Source organism: Zonotrichia leucophrys, chromosome 2 (genome assembly GCF_028769735.1).
Source record: "Zonotrichia leucophrys gambelii isolate GWCS_2022_RI chromosome 2, RI_Zleu_2.0, whole genome shotgun sequence".
Classification (NCBI taxonomy): Eukaryota; Metazoa; Chordata; class Aves; order Passeriformes; family Passerellidae; genus Zonotrichia; species Zonotrichia leucophrys.
The window spans coordinates 7306914-7326034 of NC_088171.1; the positions used below are offsets into that span (position 1 = coordinate 7306914).

General features: G+C 44.0%; 1 protein-coding gene across 7 annotated transcripts in view; it reads right to left on the bottom strand.

The window, feature by feature from the left end:
- Nucleotides 1–2051: 2051 nt before the first annotated feature.
- KMT2C (lysine methyltransferase 2C) overlaps nt 2052–19121 on the bottom strand; it is a 189072-nt gene continuing 172002 nt past the window's right edge. For 6 of the 7 annotated variants that reach the window (XM_064703871.1, XM_064703875.1, XM_064703877.1 and 3 more), the window contains 17 exons: nt 18239–18451; nt 17694–17858; nt 15947–16088; nt 14703–14850; nt 13707–13885; nt 13454–13608; nt 13012–13264; nt 12292–12431; nt 11237–11341; nt 8247–9366; nt 7200–7336; nt 6903–7045; nt 6470–6638; nt 5494–5610; nt 4819–4892; nt 4281–4389; nt 2052–4080 (listed from right to left, as the gene is read on the bottom strand). In XM_064703871.1, the coding sequence (XP_064559941.1) occupies nt 3988–4080; nt 4281–4389; nt 4819–4892; nt 5494–5610; nt 6470–6638; nt 6903–7045; nt 7200–7336; nt 8247–9366; nt 11237–11341; nt 12292–12431; nt 13012–13264; nt 13454–13608; nt 13707–13885; nt 14703–14850; nt 15947–16088; nt 17694–17858; nt 18239–18451 (3462 nt within the window). In that variant the 3' untranslated portion in view covers nt 2052–3987. The remainder of the gene's footprint in view (nt 4081–4280; nt 4390–4818; nt 4893–5493; nt 5611–6469; nt 6639–6902; nt 7046–7199; nt 7337–8246; nt 9367–11236; nt 11342–12291; nt 12432–13011; nt 13265–13453; nt 13609–13706; nt 13886–14702; nt 14851–15946; nt 16089–17693; nt 17859–18238; nt 18452–19121) is intronic. The other variant, XM_064703872.1, reaches the window with a different exon arrangement.

Genomic DNA, 19121 nt, shown 5'->3' on the forward strand with positions numbered 1-19121 from the left:
TTTGTATGGCCTTACTCTTTGTAGCTGTTAGACCAGAAAGCACCAAGTTAGACACTGATGGAAATTAATGTTCAGACAATTTGAGTCTTGTTTTCACTCCCTTTCTCCCTTCCTTGCATCTTGGAAGGCTTGACAGGTAATTTCTGGGTTTTTTTCCTCCCCTTCTCTCTTTTCATTTATTTTACTATTTCTTTGACTTCCTGCCTCAGCTTCTTCAGTGTGTGGGAGCTCCTGCAGAAGAGAAAAGCTGCTCTTACCCCATGCATTTTTTCTTAGCATCGTTCTTGGCCTCGTTTCCCGCTCCACAGCCTTCCCTGGGAATGTGCAGTTTGGATTTGGAATTGCAGGACAGCCTTGCCCTTCCACTTGTGCAGCAGAAACTGCAGAGATACTCCAGCATCCACTTATTGACCTTTAGGGCAGTGTGAAGAAAATAATGATAATGCCAGAATAATTACAGCCCCACATCTTTCTGCAGAGGAGATTTGCTTGTGCCAGACTCTGTTTGGTCCTTCAGCCCCCTACAGGGCCAGCACCTGGAGGAGAAGAGCAGAGGATGCAAAGGAGCAGGTAAGAGTGGCCACAGGGCAGCTGCTTTGCCTCCCCACTAGTCCTGGAGGGAGTGAGTCCCTGGCTCTCTGGAGAACCAGGTACCAGGGTTTACAAAGCAGAACCAGCTGGCTGAAGTTATTCAAGATACAGCATTACAATGGGAGTAATTAAGTAAGACACCAGTCATGCTCCTTCCTACCAAGGAATGCCTCTGAAACCAACCCCAGTCCCCTTGGGCAGCTGAGCCTGTGCTGGGCCTTGCTCAGGGGCACCTGGAGCCTTCCATCAGTTCCAGGTGACTCCTGCAGTCAGGCAGGGCTGGCAGGGTGGGGCTGGACCATGGGGTCAGCTCAGGTGAACCTTCCCTGGCAGCAGTGGCAGCCTGGGTGGTTGCTGTGTGTGGAATTCCAGTCTTTGCTGGGGTGAAAGGCTGGGCTGCAGCTTCCTTTATGCCTGTCTGGTTCACCCAGACTGCTGGCACAGCTCCTCCCAGCTGGGTGCAGGGGGACAATTCTCTGTGACATTGGTGGTGGCAGCCACATTGTGCAGAAACCTTGCTTGGCCTTGTCTTCTCTTGCCTTTAAGTTGTCTTTCTTTAAAAAAAAAGTAAAAAAATCAGGAAACCCAAACAAATCCTCAAACAGGGAGAGCAGCAGCTTGCTTTATTTACAGTCTGGCTCAGTTGCCACAGAGAACTTTGGACCTTTTGCTCCCAGTGGGGAGAGCTGGAGGTGCTGTCACCAGGAGCCGAGGGAGGTGCTGGCGTTTGGGATGGTGTCACTTGTTCCTGCAGGGCATTCCTGGCCACAGACAGACCTGGGCTGCTGCCACACAGCCAGGCCATCGCCTGAGGGAGGGTGAGAGAGCTCTGCTGGGAAAACCCAGCCCTGGGCCAGGGTTCTGTTCCCAGCTGGGCTGCCTGGTGCAAGCAGGAATTCAGAGTTCTGCCCTGTGTGTGAGTGAGGCTCTGATGAACAGGAAGCACAGAAGGAAAAGCCTCAGCCCAGGGCAGGCACTGTCACAGCCTCCAGCTTGCTGCTGTCATACTGAGAATTTATTATTTGTAGAGAAGGAAACTCTGTCTGGGGCTGAATTTTAAGTCCCTGTGTCAAGGACTTCTCCTGGCTCCTGGAGTGTGAGTAACACCAGGGAGCAACTCTGGCCTGGCTGCTTCCCACTGCTCCAGGGTGAGTCTGGAGCCTTTTTTAGTCTGGGCTCATGCTGAGAGCTTGCTGGGAATGTCTCTGGTGTCCAGCACTGTCACAGAGCCAGCTCAGAGCTTTAACCCCACTCTGGCCTTTGCTCACTGCCCCTCCTGCAGGATGAGGGGACTGAGGGGTGTTCAGGGTTCCCCTCGTGGGCTGAGAGGAGCCTGTGCTCACTGTGCAATTCAGGATGCACTGGCAAAGGGGGAAGGCAAAATACTCAGTGGTGGAAGCAGACACAGATCCTGGAAGAAGCAGAAACCAGACGCCTCAAATGACAACAGGAGGATGCACTTTATAGATGTAAAATATTTTTATTCGTAAATGCTGATCTTCTAAATCTGTTTCCACAAATTCCAAAACCCATAACACTCTGTATACTTCAAAAAATTCTTTTTTTTGTGTTGTTTTTTGTATTTTTTTTGCCAACATTAGATACTATTATACAGAACAGAAAAAACTGTAGGACAAATACTGGTAGGATGTTGGAATATTGTACAAGAGAAGAAAAATATTCAAGAAACAATTTAATACAGCTATTTATCAAGAGAAAAATATATACAATTGATTTATTCTGTAAGATAAAAATACATCATGCCATATACATTACAAGTTCAGAACTGTATTACTGAATATACCAACAGTTTACAGTCCACTTTAATTGTGCACACAAAAAAAAAAAACTTCATTTTTTTTTTATATTTAGCCTGTGAAGTGTCAGTACCAGAATTTTAAGTACAAAATAAAAAGCTAACCTGGTTCAAAATGCTGATTAAATTTCTACAAGCAAACACAAAACAGTGTTTATTTTTTTAAAGAAATGTAAACAAAAACAATCCATACAAACACATCTTTAAATTACATTTTCCAAAATCCTATTGCCAGAGTCCTGCAGCTGCAAGCACATTACACCTAATTTTTTTTCCTTGTTTTCCTTTTAAGAAGGCTATCGCATGAGACTGAAGCTCCAAGTCATTCTATGCTGTTTACATGATTTAATCTGTAGGCTGAACAGTCACCTAATCCTTGACTACTTTTGCTGAAGAAAAAAAACCATGTCCAGCCTCTATTTTGGGTGGTTTTAGCAGTTATTCACAGTTATCACAAATTGTAAGCACAAAAAAACCTGACTTAAGAAATAGGGATGCAACAATATAATACAAATAAAATTAATCTAAATTACCCAAACATCTACAAAAGTCAGAGTTGTAATATACACTGCCTTTACCAGGCTTAAGGTTTACTTAAAAAAATTCTCATAAGACCACAGTTGAGACTGCTTTAAACATACAAAACCCCCTCTCTTTAAATTGAGATTTTGGTTATTCTGAACTGGGAATCGCATGTCCGTGAGTACATGAGATCATATTGTAACATCCCTATCAACGTTTGAGAATAAGCACCCGAACTGCTGCAGAGTCTGGTAGCATTTGGTCAATAACTATTTTTATACTGTATTTTTTTTTCTCAAAATATTTACACTTTTATACAAAGTAACAGAGTTTTGTTAGTTCTGCAGGTAACAGCAGCAGCTTGGCTTTCTTCTAACTTTCTTTTTAAAAATAGCTTCATTCACTTATTCAATAATAAATACAAAAAGGTTCTCTTATTTTACAGAAATCAAAAACTACAATAAACTGACTCATGGAATCAAGTATTTAAATGTATTTTAGTGCAAGTTATTTTTTTCCCTTAGCTCTATCCCTAAGGAAGTCGTTTCAGTACATTCCTTGTTCAGTGGTGTCTACTTTTATTTAAAATTTTTTTCTTTAATTAGAGGGCCTGCCCCTTTATCAAATAAGGCTGTGGCCAGCACTTTGGACTTCTCCCTTTCGCTGGTGATTTCAGTCTTACATTCATAGTGGCCACCTGCCCTCCTGCAGGTCAGCCAGCGGTTCTTTGCCCAAGTTAAACAGTTTCTTCTTAGTGAGCTCAAAAACAAAAGTGCTGGACCATTCTGTTAACTCAGTTTCACCTCCACGTGTCTGGAAAGTCAGCTTCAGATTTTGCCGGCTTGCTTCTGGTGCTTGTTGGTTGGTGGGTTATTTTTCCTTTTTTTTTTTCTTTTTTTTTTTTCTTTTTAAATACTTGTGTAGAAATCTGTATTTCCAGAAGTGATATATTTTTTTTTCCCCCTTCAAAAAGGCAACAATTTTCTGTCGACAAAATCAAAATGTGAATCACTTCTTCCTAGGGACAAGCAACCCTCAAAGACAGCAAGGAATGCATTCTAGTTCATCCACTTTCGGCAGTTTACAGCTCCACAGTGACATGGAATCTTGTGCTGGTCATCTTCAAAATCAAACTTATAGTCATAGCAAAGCTGGAAGGAAAGGCACAGGAGTGGTTATGGAAGAGCTGGGATTGGCAACAACAGCTTAAACAGCAAAACCCAGCAGAGTTTTACAGGAAAGGGGAAAGGAAATGTCACCTCCCCCCAGAGCAAACAAACTGTGCCACTGGCCAGGAATCACAGAATGGATGCACAAAACAAGAGGGCTGCAAAGCCAGAACCTGCCCTACCTCCTCCCCCTTCTGGATTCTTCTGCTGGAGCTGATGATAATTTTGTGTCCTCTCTCAAAAGTGACCACCTCAGCCACGCAGTTGGGCGCACACGAATGGTTGATGTACCTGCGAAGGAAGAGTGGGACAGGTGAAACCTCTTGGGAAAACCCAGCCCTTGAGGCAAATCTGAACCAAACCTCAGGATGGCCTCAGCTCCACGGGCTCACCGCCTTCCCACATACAATTACATTACTCTGTACTTGTTTCTTTACCTAGAAAATGTCAAAAAAAAATCAAGGATCAAAAAAATTCCTTTCTTCACAGCTGCCATGAAACGTAACTGAAAGATGAGCAAAGCTGATGGAAGAGACAGTGGGACAGTCTGAAAACTGAATGTACCAGCTCAGAGAATAAACCCCACAAACTCAGAGCTCCAAGAGCCCCAGCCAACATGGGGGATGCCCCTGGAGGGGTCAGGGATCCTCCAGGCCCCAGGAGGGGGTCAGGGATTCTCCAGGCCCAGGAAGAGGTCAGGGATCCCTCCAGGGCACCCACCTTGCAGGGCCTCCCGTCAGGGTGGCGTCGATGACGTGGTCGTTGTCGATGCGGAACATGTACACGCCACGGTTCTGCAAGACACAAGGGAGGGGCACAAGGACTCTGGTCAGGTTTTACTGCATTGCCAGGGATGAACCAACAACAAGGGCCAGCTCCTTTCTGCATTGCAGCCACTGCCCACTGGCTCACGAGGGAAAGCACTGTCACGTACTGCCTGTGTCCCCATGGCTTTGTGAGGGATGATGGGTCACAAACACAAACCTCTGGACAATTCAGTTTTCCCCAAGAGCTTCCCACTGCCTTTCATTCAGGGTGTATGACTGCCTCCCCAACAGGCATTAACTGTTACAAATTTACACAAAGGAAGTGCTTTAAATTTAAGAAGTTCTCATTAAAAACTGAGGTCCTGACATGTGTGGCAGAGCTGTGTCCTCTGGAACAGAGGATGTGTCCTCCCTACCTGGCCAGAGTGCTATGAGATTTATTAAACATTGAAATACTCTGGTAACAACCACTGTAGACTCTTCTGGTTTTATTTTAAGCCTATCTGCATTCATGGCACAGCAGAAAACAAATCAGGGGACCTGAATTCATCAGGTAGAACAGCATTTGATTTGTCCTATGAATGTCTGAATGGGGAAGGGGAAAGAGGGAATGAACAAACAGCCTTACCTGAGACTCATAGAGCTTCTCCTTCCTGTTGGCCACCTCATTCCGGATAATTGTCCCGATATATTCAATGACCATTGTGTGCTTTTCAATGTCTCGAGCAGCATATAAGCCCAGGCCCTACAGAGAGTACACTGAGAATTAATAACTTTACACTCACAGTGTTCCTCAGTGTGTTCCACCCCCAAACCAGCGGTGGAAAGGGAGAGAGAGAAGCAGCACTGATAAATAATTGATGCAGTAACAGCCCAATGCAGAATCCAGCCTCATGCAGATCCCAAAAAACTCAGCTGCTGTCTTGGTGAGAAAGCTGCTCTTACCCTCTGACATGGAATGTGTAAAGGTTATAAATTCACTGAGAAATAAAAATGGCTGCTGTGAGGAACCCAGGCATGGTGGAGTCCAGCCTGAAATAAACAACCATGCCCACAAATGGCTGGATTAGTGACAAAGCTTTTCCAAAACAGACTGTGGAGCAAACCAGCAGCATGACAAAAAGCAATGGATTCTATACTCCTATGAAGGCAAACAAGTACTGAGCTCTTCCTGCTGGTCTTGTTCCACTTCATCAGCTTGGCCTGAGAATCTCATGCTTCCACTGTGTATTTCTATTTTTATTAAGTTTTACTACGGTTTTGAGAAATAGGCTAAAAAAAACCAAACAACAAACCACCCCAGAACTTTAAAAAAAATCCTTTTTCTAGATGACAAAAACAAAGGAATTTTTAAGATATTTACAGTAATTAGAAACAAATCTTACTTAAGGTAAATCTGTGCAATTGATGTGCCACGTAAAAACTGCCAATTTTGGAACGAGACTGGAAGGAATTTTGCAATCGGTTTAGTTTCAAACTTTCACCTGGACTTGGATAAATATTTATATATAAGATATGACATTTACAAGATTTAGTTGCAAAACAGATACTAATAAAAGCAGATGCGATTTTTTAAATTGTCATTTCCCGAGGTGGGAACTGACCTGGATGCGAGAGCGAGCCAGGTACACGTTGGATTTCCACTCGGTTTTCATCTTGCGGTACTGGGAGGACTTGGAATGGACGAACTGTTTGCTGTAAGGCGCGTTCAGCTCCCCCGTGACTGTGCTCTGAAAGGACTTCGATGTGCTGGTGCTATTCAAGGTGTGAGGCCTGTAGGGATTGGGCATGTAACAGGAAAGAATACAAGAAAAACTGAAGATTTCTCTGAAAACAGCCAGGAAACCCAATAAAAATCCTCTCAGACATACAGACACTTAAAGCCAGCTAGCGGAGACACAAAGCAGTTCCTCTGACTGGGGCATGCACATTCACAGCCAAGGACGACAGGGTTTGTAAGCAGCAGACGAAAGCACAAATAACCCTAAAGCAGCCTATAAACCCTGGGCTGTACTATGTGAAATTAAAACAAAATACCTTAACACAAACCTCTTGACATGGGTACTCATTTTAGGCTCGGCACGGGCACAGCCCGTGGGGTTGATGGCAAGAGGAAGTTCCATTAAGGGGTTTCGGCCATAGCGGAAAGTGTAGTTCTCACAGGCCTCAACCCCTGGCAGCTGCAAAAAAAAAAAAAACAGAGAGAAAGAAAAAAATACAAATAATTACATGTTTAATTATGTGGGTAACAAAATGTTTACTCTTCTGGTCCCCTTCTCATGTGTCTATCCAGCAAGTGGGATGATCCAGCAAGAACTGGGGTGGGGAACTCACCGATTCTGCAATCCTGGCCACTGCAGAGACTGTCAAACCAAAGAGGTCTTCACCCTTCAGGTAGCCTGGGAACAGCTGGAGCATTTCAGATTCTTTCCTAACAGAAGCAACGGGCTCCAGGATCTTATCCCACACACCTACACAACCATTGGGAGAGAATTACAGTGATCAAAAAAAAAAAAAAACTATTGCACTTGGTTTTAAGACAAACACCTGAGGATATGGGAACCAGAACCCAGCACTGAGAAAGCTTTTGTCTTTGACTGCCTATACAAACAGGTCAGGATCTAAAAAGTGGAGAATGACTGTTGAGTTGCTAATCTTTGGGATTTAACAAATCCCAAAGAAACACACCATTGATTCTGTACCCTCAGTTCTCAGAAATGAAGTTTTCACTGTTCTCAGCATGGAAACTTTTGGTCCTCTGACAAGAACATGGACAGGTTTCTCTTGAGAAATCGTGCAAAAGTAAGATTTTCTGAAAATACACAGTATATTCTATTTCTACTGATTGACTGTAGTCAGTGCTCATTCTGCGAGGGTACCAGCACCCACAGCACCAAGGATTTGAGACACGGAGGGTTACAGGCCTCCAGCACATCCAGGAGCCAATTTCCAAGACCTGCCTAAGTGACACCCTGACATTCTTCATCCTGACAGAGACATTACCCACCCTGAGAACAATGTGGTCACTCAGCTGTTTTTAGAGCTCCCTAACTTGAGCCCAGCTGATTTGAAGATAATGCAGCAGTGGCTCTGTGTTTAAACAAAGTCACTTTTCATGAAATGAAACCTGTGCTGTCTTTCCTACTGCTTTAGTTCATTTTCAACACTCAGTCTTGGGTCTCCTCTGTGGACTTGGAACAATTCTTCTGATTTGCTTCAGAGGTGATCACAGTCTTCACAGTAGGGTATTAAAATGGGCCCTGGAAGCTCACTATAGACATTGTTAGAACAGTGCCTGCAACAGCTGCTTACCACAGGAACCAGCAATACCACAATGAACAGCAAAGGCACAAACTCACCATCTTAGCTGACAAAATTTACCTTTAGGTGTTGTGTCAGTCAGAACCAGATCCTCGTGGCCCTGCTCCACCACCTTGATGACGAAGAGCGGGAGCCCGTCCTTCTCCTCGATGGAGCAGAGGTAGCGGCAGCGCCTGTTGGCGTACCTCATGCTCCAGTACAGCCGGCTGGCCTCGTAGCCCACGGGGAACAGGGCTTTGGAGGAGTGGAAGGCCTGCATCTGCTGTGGCAGCAGCTGCCCCACGGCGTGGAAGATGAGGCTGCCCACGCGGAAGGTGTGGTCGCGCTCGCCGCGCTGGACGATGCTGGCGATCTGCCGCACCTCGTCGCGCTGCACGTACACCCTCCGGAACACCGCGAAGTAACTCAGCTCCTGCTCGTGGCTTCCCTTTGGTTTGTGCATGGGGCAAAGCATGGTCTTGTCTTTAAAAAACATGCATTGTGCTTTAATGGCACAGGTAAAGTGATAAATATTGGTGCACCTTAACCTGTGGCAACCGCTGGTGGCGCCCATTTTGTGACAGAACATGCATTTCATCTGCAGGCCTCTCCGCAGTGCTAGTTCCACGTTTATTAAGGCACCAGCTTGTGTCTCGTAGACTTCTGTAGACCAAAGAGCACAGTTCAAATGGACCCAAAGGTCTAAATCCAGGTTGAGAAGCCTTGCTGGTCCATCAGTTAATCCGTCACCCTCCTCGTGACAGAAGCAACATTTCCTGTAGTCTTTAGGCACGGGGTCTGGTTTAAGGGTTGTGCCCAGTTTTTTAAGAAATTCATCTATTTCTTCTTCACAAGGAGGTTTGAATGATCCTTTAGGAATCACAATCTGAATGCTCCACTTTTTCCATTTCATCCCTTTCCATTTCTTACTGGGAGGCCGGCAGTCCTCCAGACTGCTGTGTATTGCTTTTAACCTGGGCTTGAGTTTCACCGTTACCTTCAGCTCATCCGGTTTCGCCTCCACCTTGGCTGCTTCAAAGGCAGGGGGGAACATGATGGGGGGTGATGAGGGTGGGGAAACCTTCTCCTGCAGCTGAGGCAGACAGTGGACATCCAAAGTGGAGATGTTGTTGCTGTACTGATGGAATGCTTTGGGCGGCCTCTCCTTCATCGGCGACTGTGGCAGGGCTGGGACCGATTCCTGGTAATCAACAGAAAACTCTTTAAGAAAAAGATCCCAAACTTGTTAATCATTAAATATAACCTGAAAACATGGGCAGCTCAGTATGGGAGAGGCTTCTCCAAATGCCTAAAATCAAGATGCAGCAACAGAGAAAGATGAAATTACCCTGACCCATGTTTCCACAGCTTGGAGCAGGAAACTCCCAGCCTACCTAGAACATGCTGCCCCTTTAATATATGAGAGAAAGGACAAATAATCGTTTGTCCAGGTTTGAATGCAAAACAGAGGGCTCAACTGCCCTTGCTGAGCTGACTGCCAGCTTTAGCTCTTAGGAATTCTTAGAAAGTTTTGTTACAACACAAAGTAACCTTAAAATATGGGTCATGAACTAATGTAAAGCATAAGAATCTGATATATGATAGAAATGGAAAATTTAGAACTAATGCCATGTAATTTATTCCTGGAAACAAGTGAGGAAGAATTTCTGCAGGGCTTTGGATTAGATACAACTTGAGGACTTAAACTATTCAGTCACAGTAAACAAGAATTATACCCGCAGAGATTTGTGGGAAAAAAACCCCACAAAAACCTAAGAGAGAAAACAAGAACAACAAAGGAAGTTTATATTATGAAGTGCTTAACGTGGTTTGTGTGATTAATCTTGAAAGAGTAAATTAAAGGATCAAGAGGCTGAACATGACATTTAATTAATTTAATTAGGTACATGCTGATGCACTTGTAGAGGAATGTTACCCTGTTTATACAACAACTGAAAATGAGCTACATGGGACACTAAAGGGATATGGATGTACACAGAGTTATCTTCTTCAGGTTGTATTTTTAAAATTCAATTCCTCCTGAGAAAGCAAGAAGGATACACTTGAAGGAAGGCTTCAAACTATACAGTCTATACAGTTCTCTATATGAGAACACATTAATTAGGTAAACCTTGAAGGACACAGCCTGTTCTGTCCAATAGTTTAGGGAAAAAAGGTACATTTGATCTAGAAACAGCAGAAGACAAGTGAGTTAAAAGAAGTACTCAAAAAATTTTAACTGTTTAACTGAGAAACTCAAGAAGATCATTCAGACTTCAGTGAAGACTATTTCACTTTTAGTGATTAAATAATTAGATAAATTTAGGTTCCCCTTCCTCTGACTGAATGACCCTTGAGACAGCAGGAAATGATGCCCCATTTCTCTCAGGTGTTGGACACCCCATGCAGTGTCTGCAGGTAGAGACCTACAGCAGAATAGTCGGGACCACCTGAGAAAACTCCCTGGCCTGATTTCACCTTCAGCTGAATGAGCTTCTTCAGATGTACTTCTCCAGTAATAAAAAAACTCCTTTCCCTAGTCACTGTCAGCTTACAGGCTCCTTACTGACATTTTGGTAATCAATGCTTTAAAATGGCAGCTTCACCCAAATAAAGTCAAGGAACAGGATTCTATTTTCCCAGTTACACCGAATAAATTAAACTCTTTTTACAAACTTGCTCCTCTATTATTATTTTCACAGCTGTAATTTTATTTTTAACTATACAAGCCAAATCCAAATGCAGGATATACCCCCCTTAAAAACGTGTCTGTGGCTGTTTACAATGCCCAGAGAACTTGAATCACTCATTTTTTGAGACTGCATCTCCAAAGCCTGGGAGAGCAGCCAAAGGTGATGGCTTTTCTGCCATGCATCTGTCAGACACAAAGTTCTGCAAATATGATTTTTAATTCATGCTGCTGCTTCAGAATCTCAAAGTCTGAATATAGAGCAATTAATTTATAAACCTCTCAAATGAAGTGCAAACTTCCCCCTTGGCCCCTCTCTGTTCTCCAACAAATAGCTGCAATAATTTCAGCTCACTTGGGTCTGCCAGTGTTTGATACTTACTTTGTTCTCTGAGTTTTTTGCTTGCACAGCTGCTGAATAAAGAACAAAGCAGTTGTTGCTACAGAATACAATGTCCTTCATTTTATCTGAGCCTTCTTGGGAATCCTGGGAATCAAACACAGAAGAGTGTAAGAAGTGCATTTTAATACCATTCTTCACATAGTAAGTGTAATGAAACAAGTCTTCCAATCTGGCTGGAAACTCTTTTATTTGTAGAACATTTGTGAAATAATGAGGGATGCTGTGATATAAATACTTGATTATTTGACAGATCTAACATTGCCACCACCTACACCCCTGTTCTTCAGCATCTCCTGCCTTTCACAGAAGTTTAACAATCAAAATAAAGCATTCTACACCATGCACCCATCTGCTCCATAGGCACTCTTGCAAAGCAAAATCCATTTTCTTTTATCTTTAGATGGCAAAAGAATGTCTCATTTCAGCCTAATCAAAGCCAGATCTCACTGTTTTATCTCCTGATCCATCTGCAAAACCTTCCTGGGAATTCAGTGCATTCCTGTCTGCAAGAACACTTTACTCTCTGCAAGCTCTGGCTGTGTCTTTGTGGTGCAGTCACCTCCTGGTCACTGAGGAGCAATGGCATCCTTTGAAGGAATGACAGTCTCAGTGTAAGGACAAGAGATTGCAACTGCAATCTGATTCCTGCCCAAAAGGAGTGCAAACATTCCTGCTCTTACAGTAATTCCTGACACAGAAATGTGGCTGCCTCACAAATAATTTTTTTTTTAAACTGAGGTCCCTGAAAAGGTCAGGGAAGGAGGTTGGTAGCAGAGCTTTGAGAAATCCCATAGATGGGACTTATTTTGTGAAATGTCCTGGCATGCATTTTGTACCAGTAACAACAACTTTGCCATTTTTAGCTGTGCTGCAGATGTGCCTGAATGCCCCACCCTGAATCAGGACACACAAGGAAGGGGACAGCACAGGAAGCTGAGGTGCTCCTGGCTCCAGGACAAGCAGGACTTTGTGCCATCCCTTGCTAAAGGAGCCCAGCTGAGCACAGGGCCCTGCCCTGGCACCTCAGCACTGACCTGTTTGAGGAAGGGCAGGTCCTTGAAGGATTTCCTCACACCACTGCCCAGAACCACGACCTTGCAGTGGGAGCACCAGCGAGGCCTCAGGGCTGAGCCTTCTGCCATGCCCTGGCTGTGATCCTTGTAGCCAGCCAGACCTGGGAACAGATTTGCTGTCAGAGGCTGCATCACATCAAACCAGATTTATGAGAGATCACATATTCTTCACTCGTCTGGAGTACTAGCACCCTCCTGGATAGGGCATGGAAGGAGGGCTTTAAACCTTGAGCTGACAGATAAATTGTATAAATCAGACCTAAAACAGCCATGCAAACTGGGCAAAAACACATTCTTGTGTAAAAAAATCACAAAATTAACTAAGACAGGCATACAGGCTTGAATAACCATGTCAAGCTTTCCAGCATGGGAACAATCTTCCTGAATGAGGTATTTAAAACCAGACTGGACATAAAAAACTCTAATAATGTTAAGAATTATGGGAGAAATGCCTCACTGACACTGATGTAAACAGACAATGGAAATCAGAGATGGATAAGAACTACTCATGGTTAAATCCAGGAGCATCCACATGATCATGTAAGAAGAGAAAGGTTTTATGTGGACAAGAACTGAATATTGAATATTGAATTCTAGAGCATGGATTTATGACTCTGAGATGCATCAATACTGACTGAGTTAAACCCTGGTACTGCACAGGGGAGGTTCAAGCCCACTCACCATTGCTGTTGGCAGGGAATGGCACATTGGGCTGCTTCAGCCCATAGGGCCCCACCATCCTGGCAGGTCCCATGGGTCCTGCCTGGGGGCCCTGCAGGAGCAAGTGCTGCCTGTACTCCATGGATGGGTTCCCTCTGTGAGTGTTGCTGGCTGCCATGGAGGATGGGACATCTGGAGCATTACTGACCTCGTAACTGTTGGGAATTCTGACATGGAGCAGGTTGGAGAATGCTGCTACAACGCTACTGATGTTCTAAAAACAAGAATAAAAACCAAAATAATTTGTGTACATCTGACAAGCAGCTCAGACAGCAGAGATATAAACTATTAGAAGATTGCAACAGCAGCATTACTGCACTGTAACCCCCTCAGGTTCACTACACATAACCCAAATTAACTGCTGTTGTACTCTATGTATACAATACATGCTTATTCTTTTTACCTCAGCAGCTGTGGGATGTAAAGTAATTGCTACAGAGATAAGGCCAGATTTAGGACCATTCTGGGATGGTCCAAGCTGGGAGGAGAAGAAGCCAGAACCAGGTAAGGCTCCTGAACCGGGTTCTGATTTTATGTAATTCCTTTTGGCTTCTGAACCTGAAAAAAAACCAGAGAGCAGCACATTAATCCTACACTTATGGAAACAGACAGAAAACCAATCCTAGCTGTAAATGCTCACCCTGCTGCAGCCTCACCTTTCCCAGTGCTGCTGGGCAGGATGGGAATGATGGGGGATGGGACAGGTTCTGGGTTCTCCTCCTTTACAACCGACAAGTCTGGGTAGCGACTGATCTCCATTCCCACCACGCTCTCAGGAGAGGAAGAAGGAACAAAGCTGTCAGGAGTGTCCCTGTCCTCACAGTGATCTTGAACCCTGGAACAAAACCCAAAAAAGCTGGTTTGAAAATGGACTAAACTTTTGGTAAGCCAAAGTTATAAATCATGACAGGGAACTAAAATGAACTTGCTGGCTGTTCCTGGTCACAGAACACAAGAAGGTGGTTGGCCATCACCTCTGGGTATCTCATATTCCATTGCACACATATTCCATTTCTTGGGAAAGATCCATAAAGAAAACAAAGACACTGACAGAGCCAAACCCTCTGTTCCCCATGGCTCTATCCCCCAGGGTAAAAAAAATGAGCATTTAATATTTGAATTATTTTAATATTTAAACTGTCTGGCCTTTGTCCACATTCAGGCTCCAGTGCTTCACCGACACCCATATTTTGGGAAGGCAAGTGAAAGGGAAGCAAAAGGGAAGATCTCTGCAGGGAGATTCATATTCCAGCCAGTGTTTCTCACTGGGGAAACTGAGTGGATCTCTGCAGTTTCAGGCTGGCTCTTGCACAGTCTTGCTGCTGCTACAGCAGTCACCTGTCACTACAGCACCACATTGCTCCAAGAAAAGCACCTATTTGAATAGTTTTCTTCCACTTTTAAAAGACCAAGGTAAGGCATCCCTAACAATTTAGCAGAATCTAGAGTCTAGCAGTGGCTGGAATCACCTACTTCACTCTGCTGCTCTCTACACAAGGAACGTTAAGAGTTAAAATGATCCCATTCCATTCTCTGCCCTTCTGTGCCTGTGCAAAAAGGATTTTGCTTCTCCACACCTTCACAGTCCCATGCAATGAAAGATCACAGAATCTGCTCCAAATACCTTTTTGAAGATGCCAAGTAAAACCTACCTTAACTCCTCCTGGTTGTTGTGAGGTGGTGTTGGAAGTGAAGCAGGAACATCCACAGTTTTGGGGCCCTGAGCCATTGCTCTGGCTAATAAATCATCTTGTGGTCTGAAAGGCAACTGGAACTGCTTTGGCCCCAGAGCTTTGGTAACTGAAACCAGAGAGGCACAGCACAATGAGACATCTGCACAGCTCTTGCAGTGACTGACATGCTGCCTGCTGGGGGTGGTGACACCACTCTCAAAACATTTGGGAGTTCAAAAAATTGTGACCATTCAAGATCAACTTCCATTTGTACAAAAACCATTTTTACAAAAACCAAATTTTTTGCAAATTTTTAGCAAACAGGGCCTTAAAGGCTTTTGAGTGTGTCTTCTGCCACTATGAGATGTTTGTTTACTTAAAAACCCCACAAAACTACAAAAAATCAACAATTTTCCAACAACAAAGGAAAAGGAGTGTGAAAAAAAGGATTTTAATCACTGAATAGTCTTTACAAAGACCCAGTATAAAGAATAGGAAGCAATTTTAACTGTCCAAATTGCAAGTATCAGGAAATACACACTGACTGCACACATTCTGGACAGGCTGCTTTGAGCTCACTCAACCAAAGAGCTCATGCCAGTCATTTGTACTGGACCTAAAAAACTAATCCTAAGGTTTTCTTTCTCATTTCTTAAGAGTGTGCCTAGCTCTCAACATGCTTTTGAACAGGAACACGGCAAAGGCACCAACACGTGACACTATACTGGTGTAAAATATTGCTGGCTAGTCATGATTAGAACCTTGAGAAGTCTGGGCATTTTGATTTATAAAGGAGCATTGCAACTGAGAAGCATCCTGGGAGGTAACCTGGAGGAGTCTGAGGGGACACCTCCCAGCAGCCTCCAGCTTCCTCATGATGGGGGGCAGAGGGGCAGGTGAGGATCTCCTCTCTGGTCACCAGTGAAGGGACCCGAGGGAATGGCCTGAAGCTGTGTCAGGGGAGGTTTAGGGTGGATATGAGAGAAAGGTTCTTCACCCACAGGGTGGTTGGGCACCAAACCTGACGGATCTCCAAGCGCATTTGGACAATGCTCTCAGACACAGGGTGGGATTTCTGGGGGTGTCCTGTGCAGGGCAGGGATCTGGACTCAATAATCCTTGTGGGTCCCTTCCAACTCAGCATGTTTTGTGATTCCAAGATCTATTTTGCCATTTGCTACAAGCAGGACAGACCTCACAGCCCCAACACACACGAGCCTTACCATCATGGCCCCCCAGCACTCCGGCCTTGCCCGCGAGCTCCTCGGTGGTGGCGAAGCCATTGACCAACTTCTGGCAGGCCACGGGCGGTGGTGTGGGAGGGAGAGAGGCAGGGGGGGTCGGGGGATTGCTCAGATTGTTCTGCTGCAGGACAGGAGTTAAAGAACCATCAGTCAGGATGGAACACAGGGCTAGCCATGATATTTTCTGAAAAATCCTTTTCTTAGGACTTTTCCTCCTGAGAAGCTGGGAGGCCTCAGGAACAAAATGTAAACAATGATTATCTGCTGCTGTGGAATGCAACAGGTGCATCTGTGATTGGTCTCATGTGGTTGCTTCTAATTAATGGCCAATCACAGCCCAGCTGTCCAGACTGTCTCGGTCAGTCACAAACCTTTGTTATCATTCTTTTTCTATTCTTAGCCAGCCTTCTGATGAAATCCTTTCTTCTATTCTTTTAGTGTAGTTTTAATATAATATATATATAACAAAATAATAAATCAAGCCTTCTGAAACATGGAGTCAGATCCTCATCTCTTCCCTCATCCTCAGACCCCTGTGTACACGGTCACAGGGAGAGAACCTGCCCTGTTCCAGTACCAGACAATGCAACCCACTCAGAGTTTTACCCCAAAAGCAGAACTGATATGCAGCCATAGCTGAGACACAAGCATGAGACACAAAGGTATCTACAGTACAAGACACAATGATGGGCTTTTCTTGTATCAGGGATATCAGAGGAACAGTTCACATGAGTAAACACTGCCAAATACACTACCAAAAGATTTGCAAAAATGCACAAAGAACGTTGTAAGGAATAATTTCAAACAGGTTCCTACAGTTTCAGCAAAGGTCCCAACTCCATGCTGAGAGCTGCCCCACAGTGACTCCAGCACCATGAACAGGTCAGCTTCCCCAGCTGCCTCACCTTCAGCACAGGATGAGCTTCACTGAAGCAGCCACCATGGAGCAGCAGATACTCTGCAAGTTCATACTCTGGGCTACCTCTCACCAGTTTATTCAACTGCCCATATTTTAAATGAAAATTAAATGAGAACTCCAGTATCTGTTGTTCCTGCAGTCATGCCCAAAAAGCTAATCCTCATTACTTACTTTTTACCACAAGAACTGATTTCTGTAGGTCCCATTCTCAGCTTACACATTGTGTAAGGCTGGAGAAAATACCAATGGTTTTAATAGGTTTTTACATTAGGGCATCCAAGCAGCAAATTTGATTCTGTCTGTTCAGTATCCCACTGCCTCCCAGTACTGCCACTCTGATTTCAGAGGCTAAGTTTTAAATGCTGTGGGTTATTAACTCATCAACAAACAGTCTATTTTGTTCAGAGCTCCCAGGGTCTTAGTTAAGGCTTGGTGGGCAAATGAGAAAAAGTCTATTTCTTATTTAATTCACATTAAAAAATGTTTAATGCTTTCAAAGACTTTGCAAAATACTGAGAATTCAGTCTTTTCTGCTCCACAAAACTGTAATTACAATTTTCATTATTTAGCATCCATTTGTTAAAAGAGCATTTGCAGTTTTTCATTAGTTTACAACAACACAGTTCCAGAACCAGTTCCACTTTCAGAGAGTGAAACAATGGTGACTGTTTCACACTGTCTAGTCTAGCAACAGAAGTATCTTTCTTCTAGTTGCATAAAAGGCAAGAACTCTGACTACTAGTAATAATATCAGTGACTTCTCTTCCCACAGAGAGCACACATCAGAAATTCAGGTTAAAACCATACCTTGTAAATGAGCTGGGAGTAGTAATCTGAAGCCCCATCAAGAGTAGCACTACCAAAACTCCCCACAAGTCGATTTCCACCATTGAGCTGGCCACTGCCATAAGGGAGAAAGTGTGCAAAGCTTACTCCAATTATTGGTTCCACCAAAGGCAGAAGAGAAAGTTGCTGTATTAAAAGAAAAAAAAAAGTCAGAAATTAAGTCTGAGACAGAACACTGCAATTCTTCAGTCAGTAGAGAGGTTTCTAATTTAAAAGAAGAATTAGAATTTATCCACTGTCAGGAAATAGTTCAGCTCCAGCTCCCTGCCAGCTCATCCAGAGGCTGCCAGAGCTGACAGGAACTCTGTGGCTTTGGGACTACCAGCCATGTCAGCCCACCTTCCAAAATTAAACACCAAACTTTAAATTCCCTGATTTTGTGGAAGTTCACATTTTCCCCAACCTGTACTCAAAATTCAACTTAAGCATCAACTTCACTTCCACTGGGAGAAATCCACAGCTCCACAAGGCCTCTGGGCTGCCTCTGCCAGCCCGTGCACACTCACCTGTTTCAGCTGGATGAAGGTATCTGCATTAGGATAAACTGCCTGCTTCTCTTCTTCCTCTTTTTTCCTCTTCTTGGACCGAGGAGCCGCCTTCTCTCCCGTCCTCTGAGCCCTCTTGTTTCTCTGCTTCTTGGTTTCAGGCCCTGCATCTGCTCTCTGGAGCTGGCTGTTACTGCACCCAAACACTCCTTGCATCTGGGCTCCTGCACTTTGCTGTGTGAAAAAAGGAAGTGCAGCAGAATTTTTGACATGTTAATACACAGTTCACTCCAATTTACTGCACGATTCTGAAAGCACAGGCACAGAGTAATAAATCTCACTGATAACAAAGTGTATTTTACTGGCAGGTGGAACTGCTAAACTGTCCCTACAGACAGAATTATGACCTCCCATTAACACCACTGACATCTGAAAACATCATTAAAAACTCACAGGCCAGGAACATTCTCTTTTGAATACCCCCTAAAATAAAGTTACATGTGCATGAAACCTTGGAGATGTTCATGAGGGCCTAATGAAAGACAGACTTGGTGGCAAAAGAGAGGCATGGAAGTTAATATAATACAAAAGTATTTTGAGGTTAGCAACAAAAAAAGTGTTGTGAAACCTTTCTGGATTGTACCACTTGCTTAAATACTTCCAGTACAAATCTGCAAAGCCTTTCTTCCCATGGAAGCACAGCTGGGTAAAAGGGATCAGGATGGGACTCTAATGCTACAGGGGCAAGTCCATTCTTAAAAAAATCATTATTATTTTAAACAGCTCTACATGACCCCTACCACTAGTATTTTAATATTCTTACCACATGTTTCAACTGTAGATCTTTTACACTTAATTACAAGCTGCTCACACAATTACCTTTACGCTTATGAGTATTTTTTTT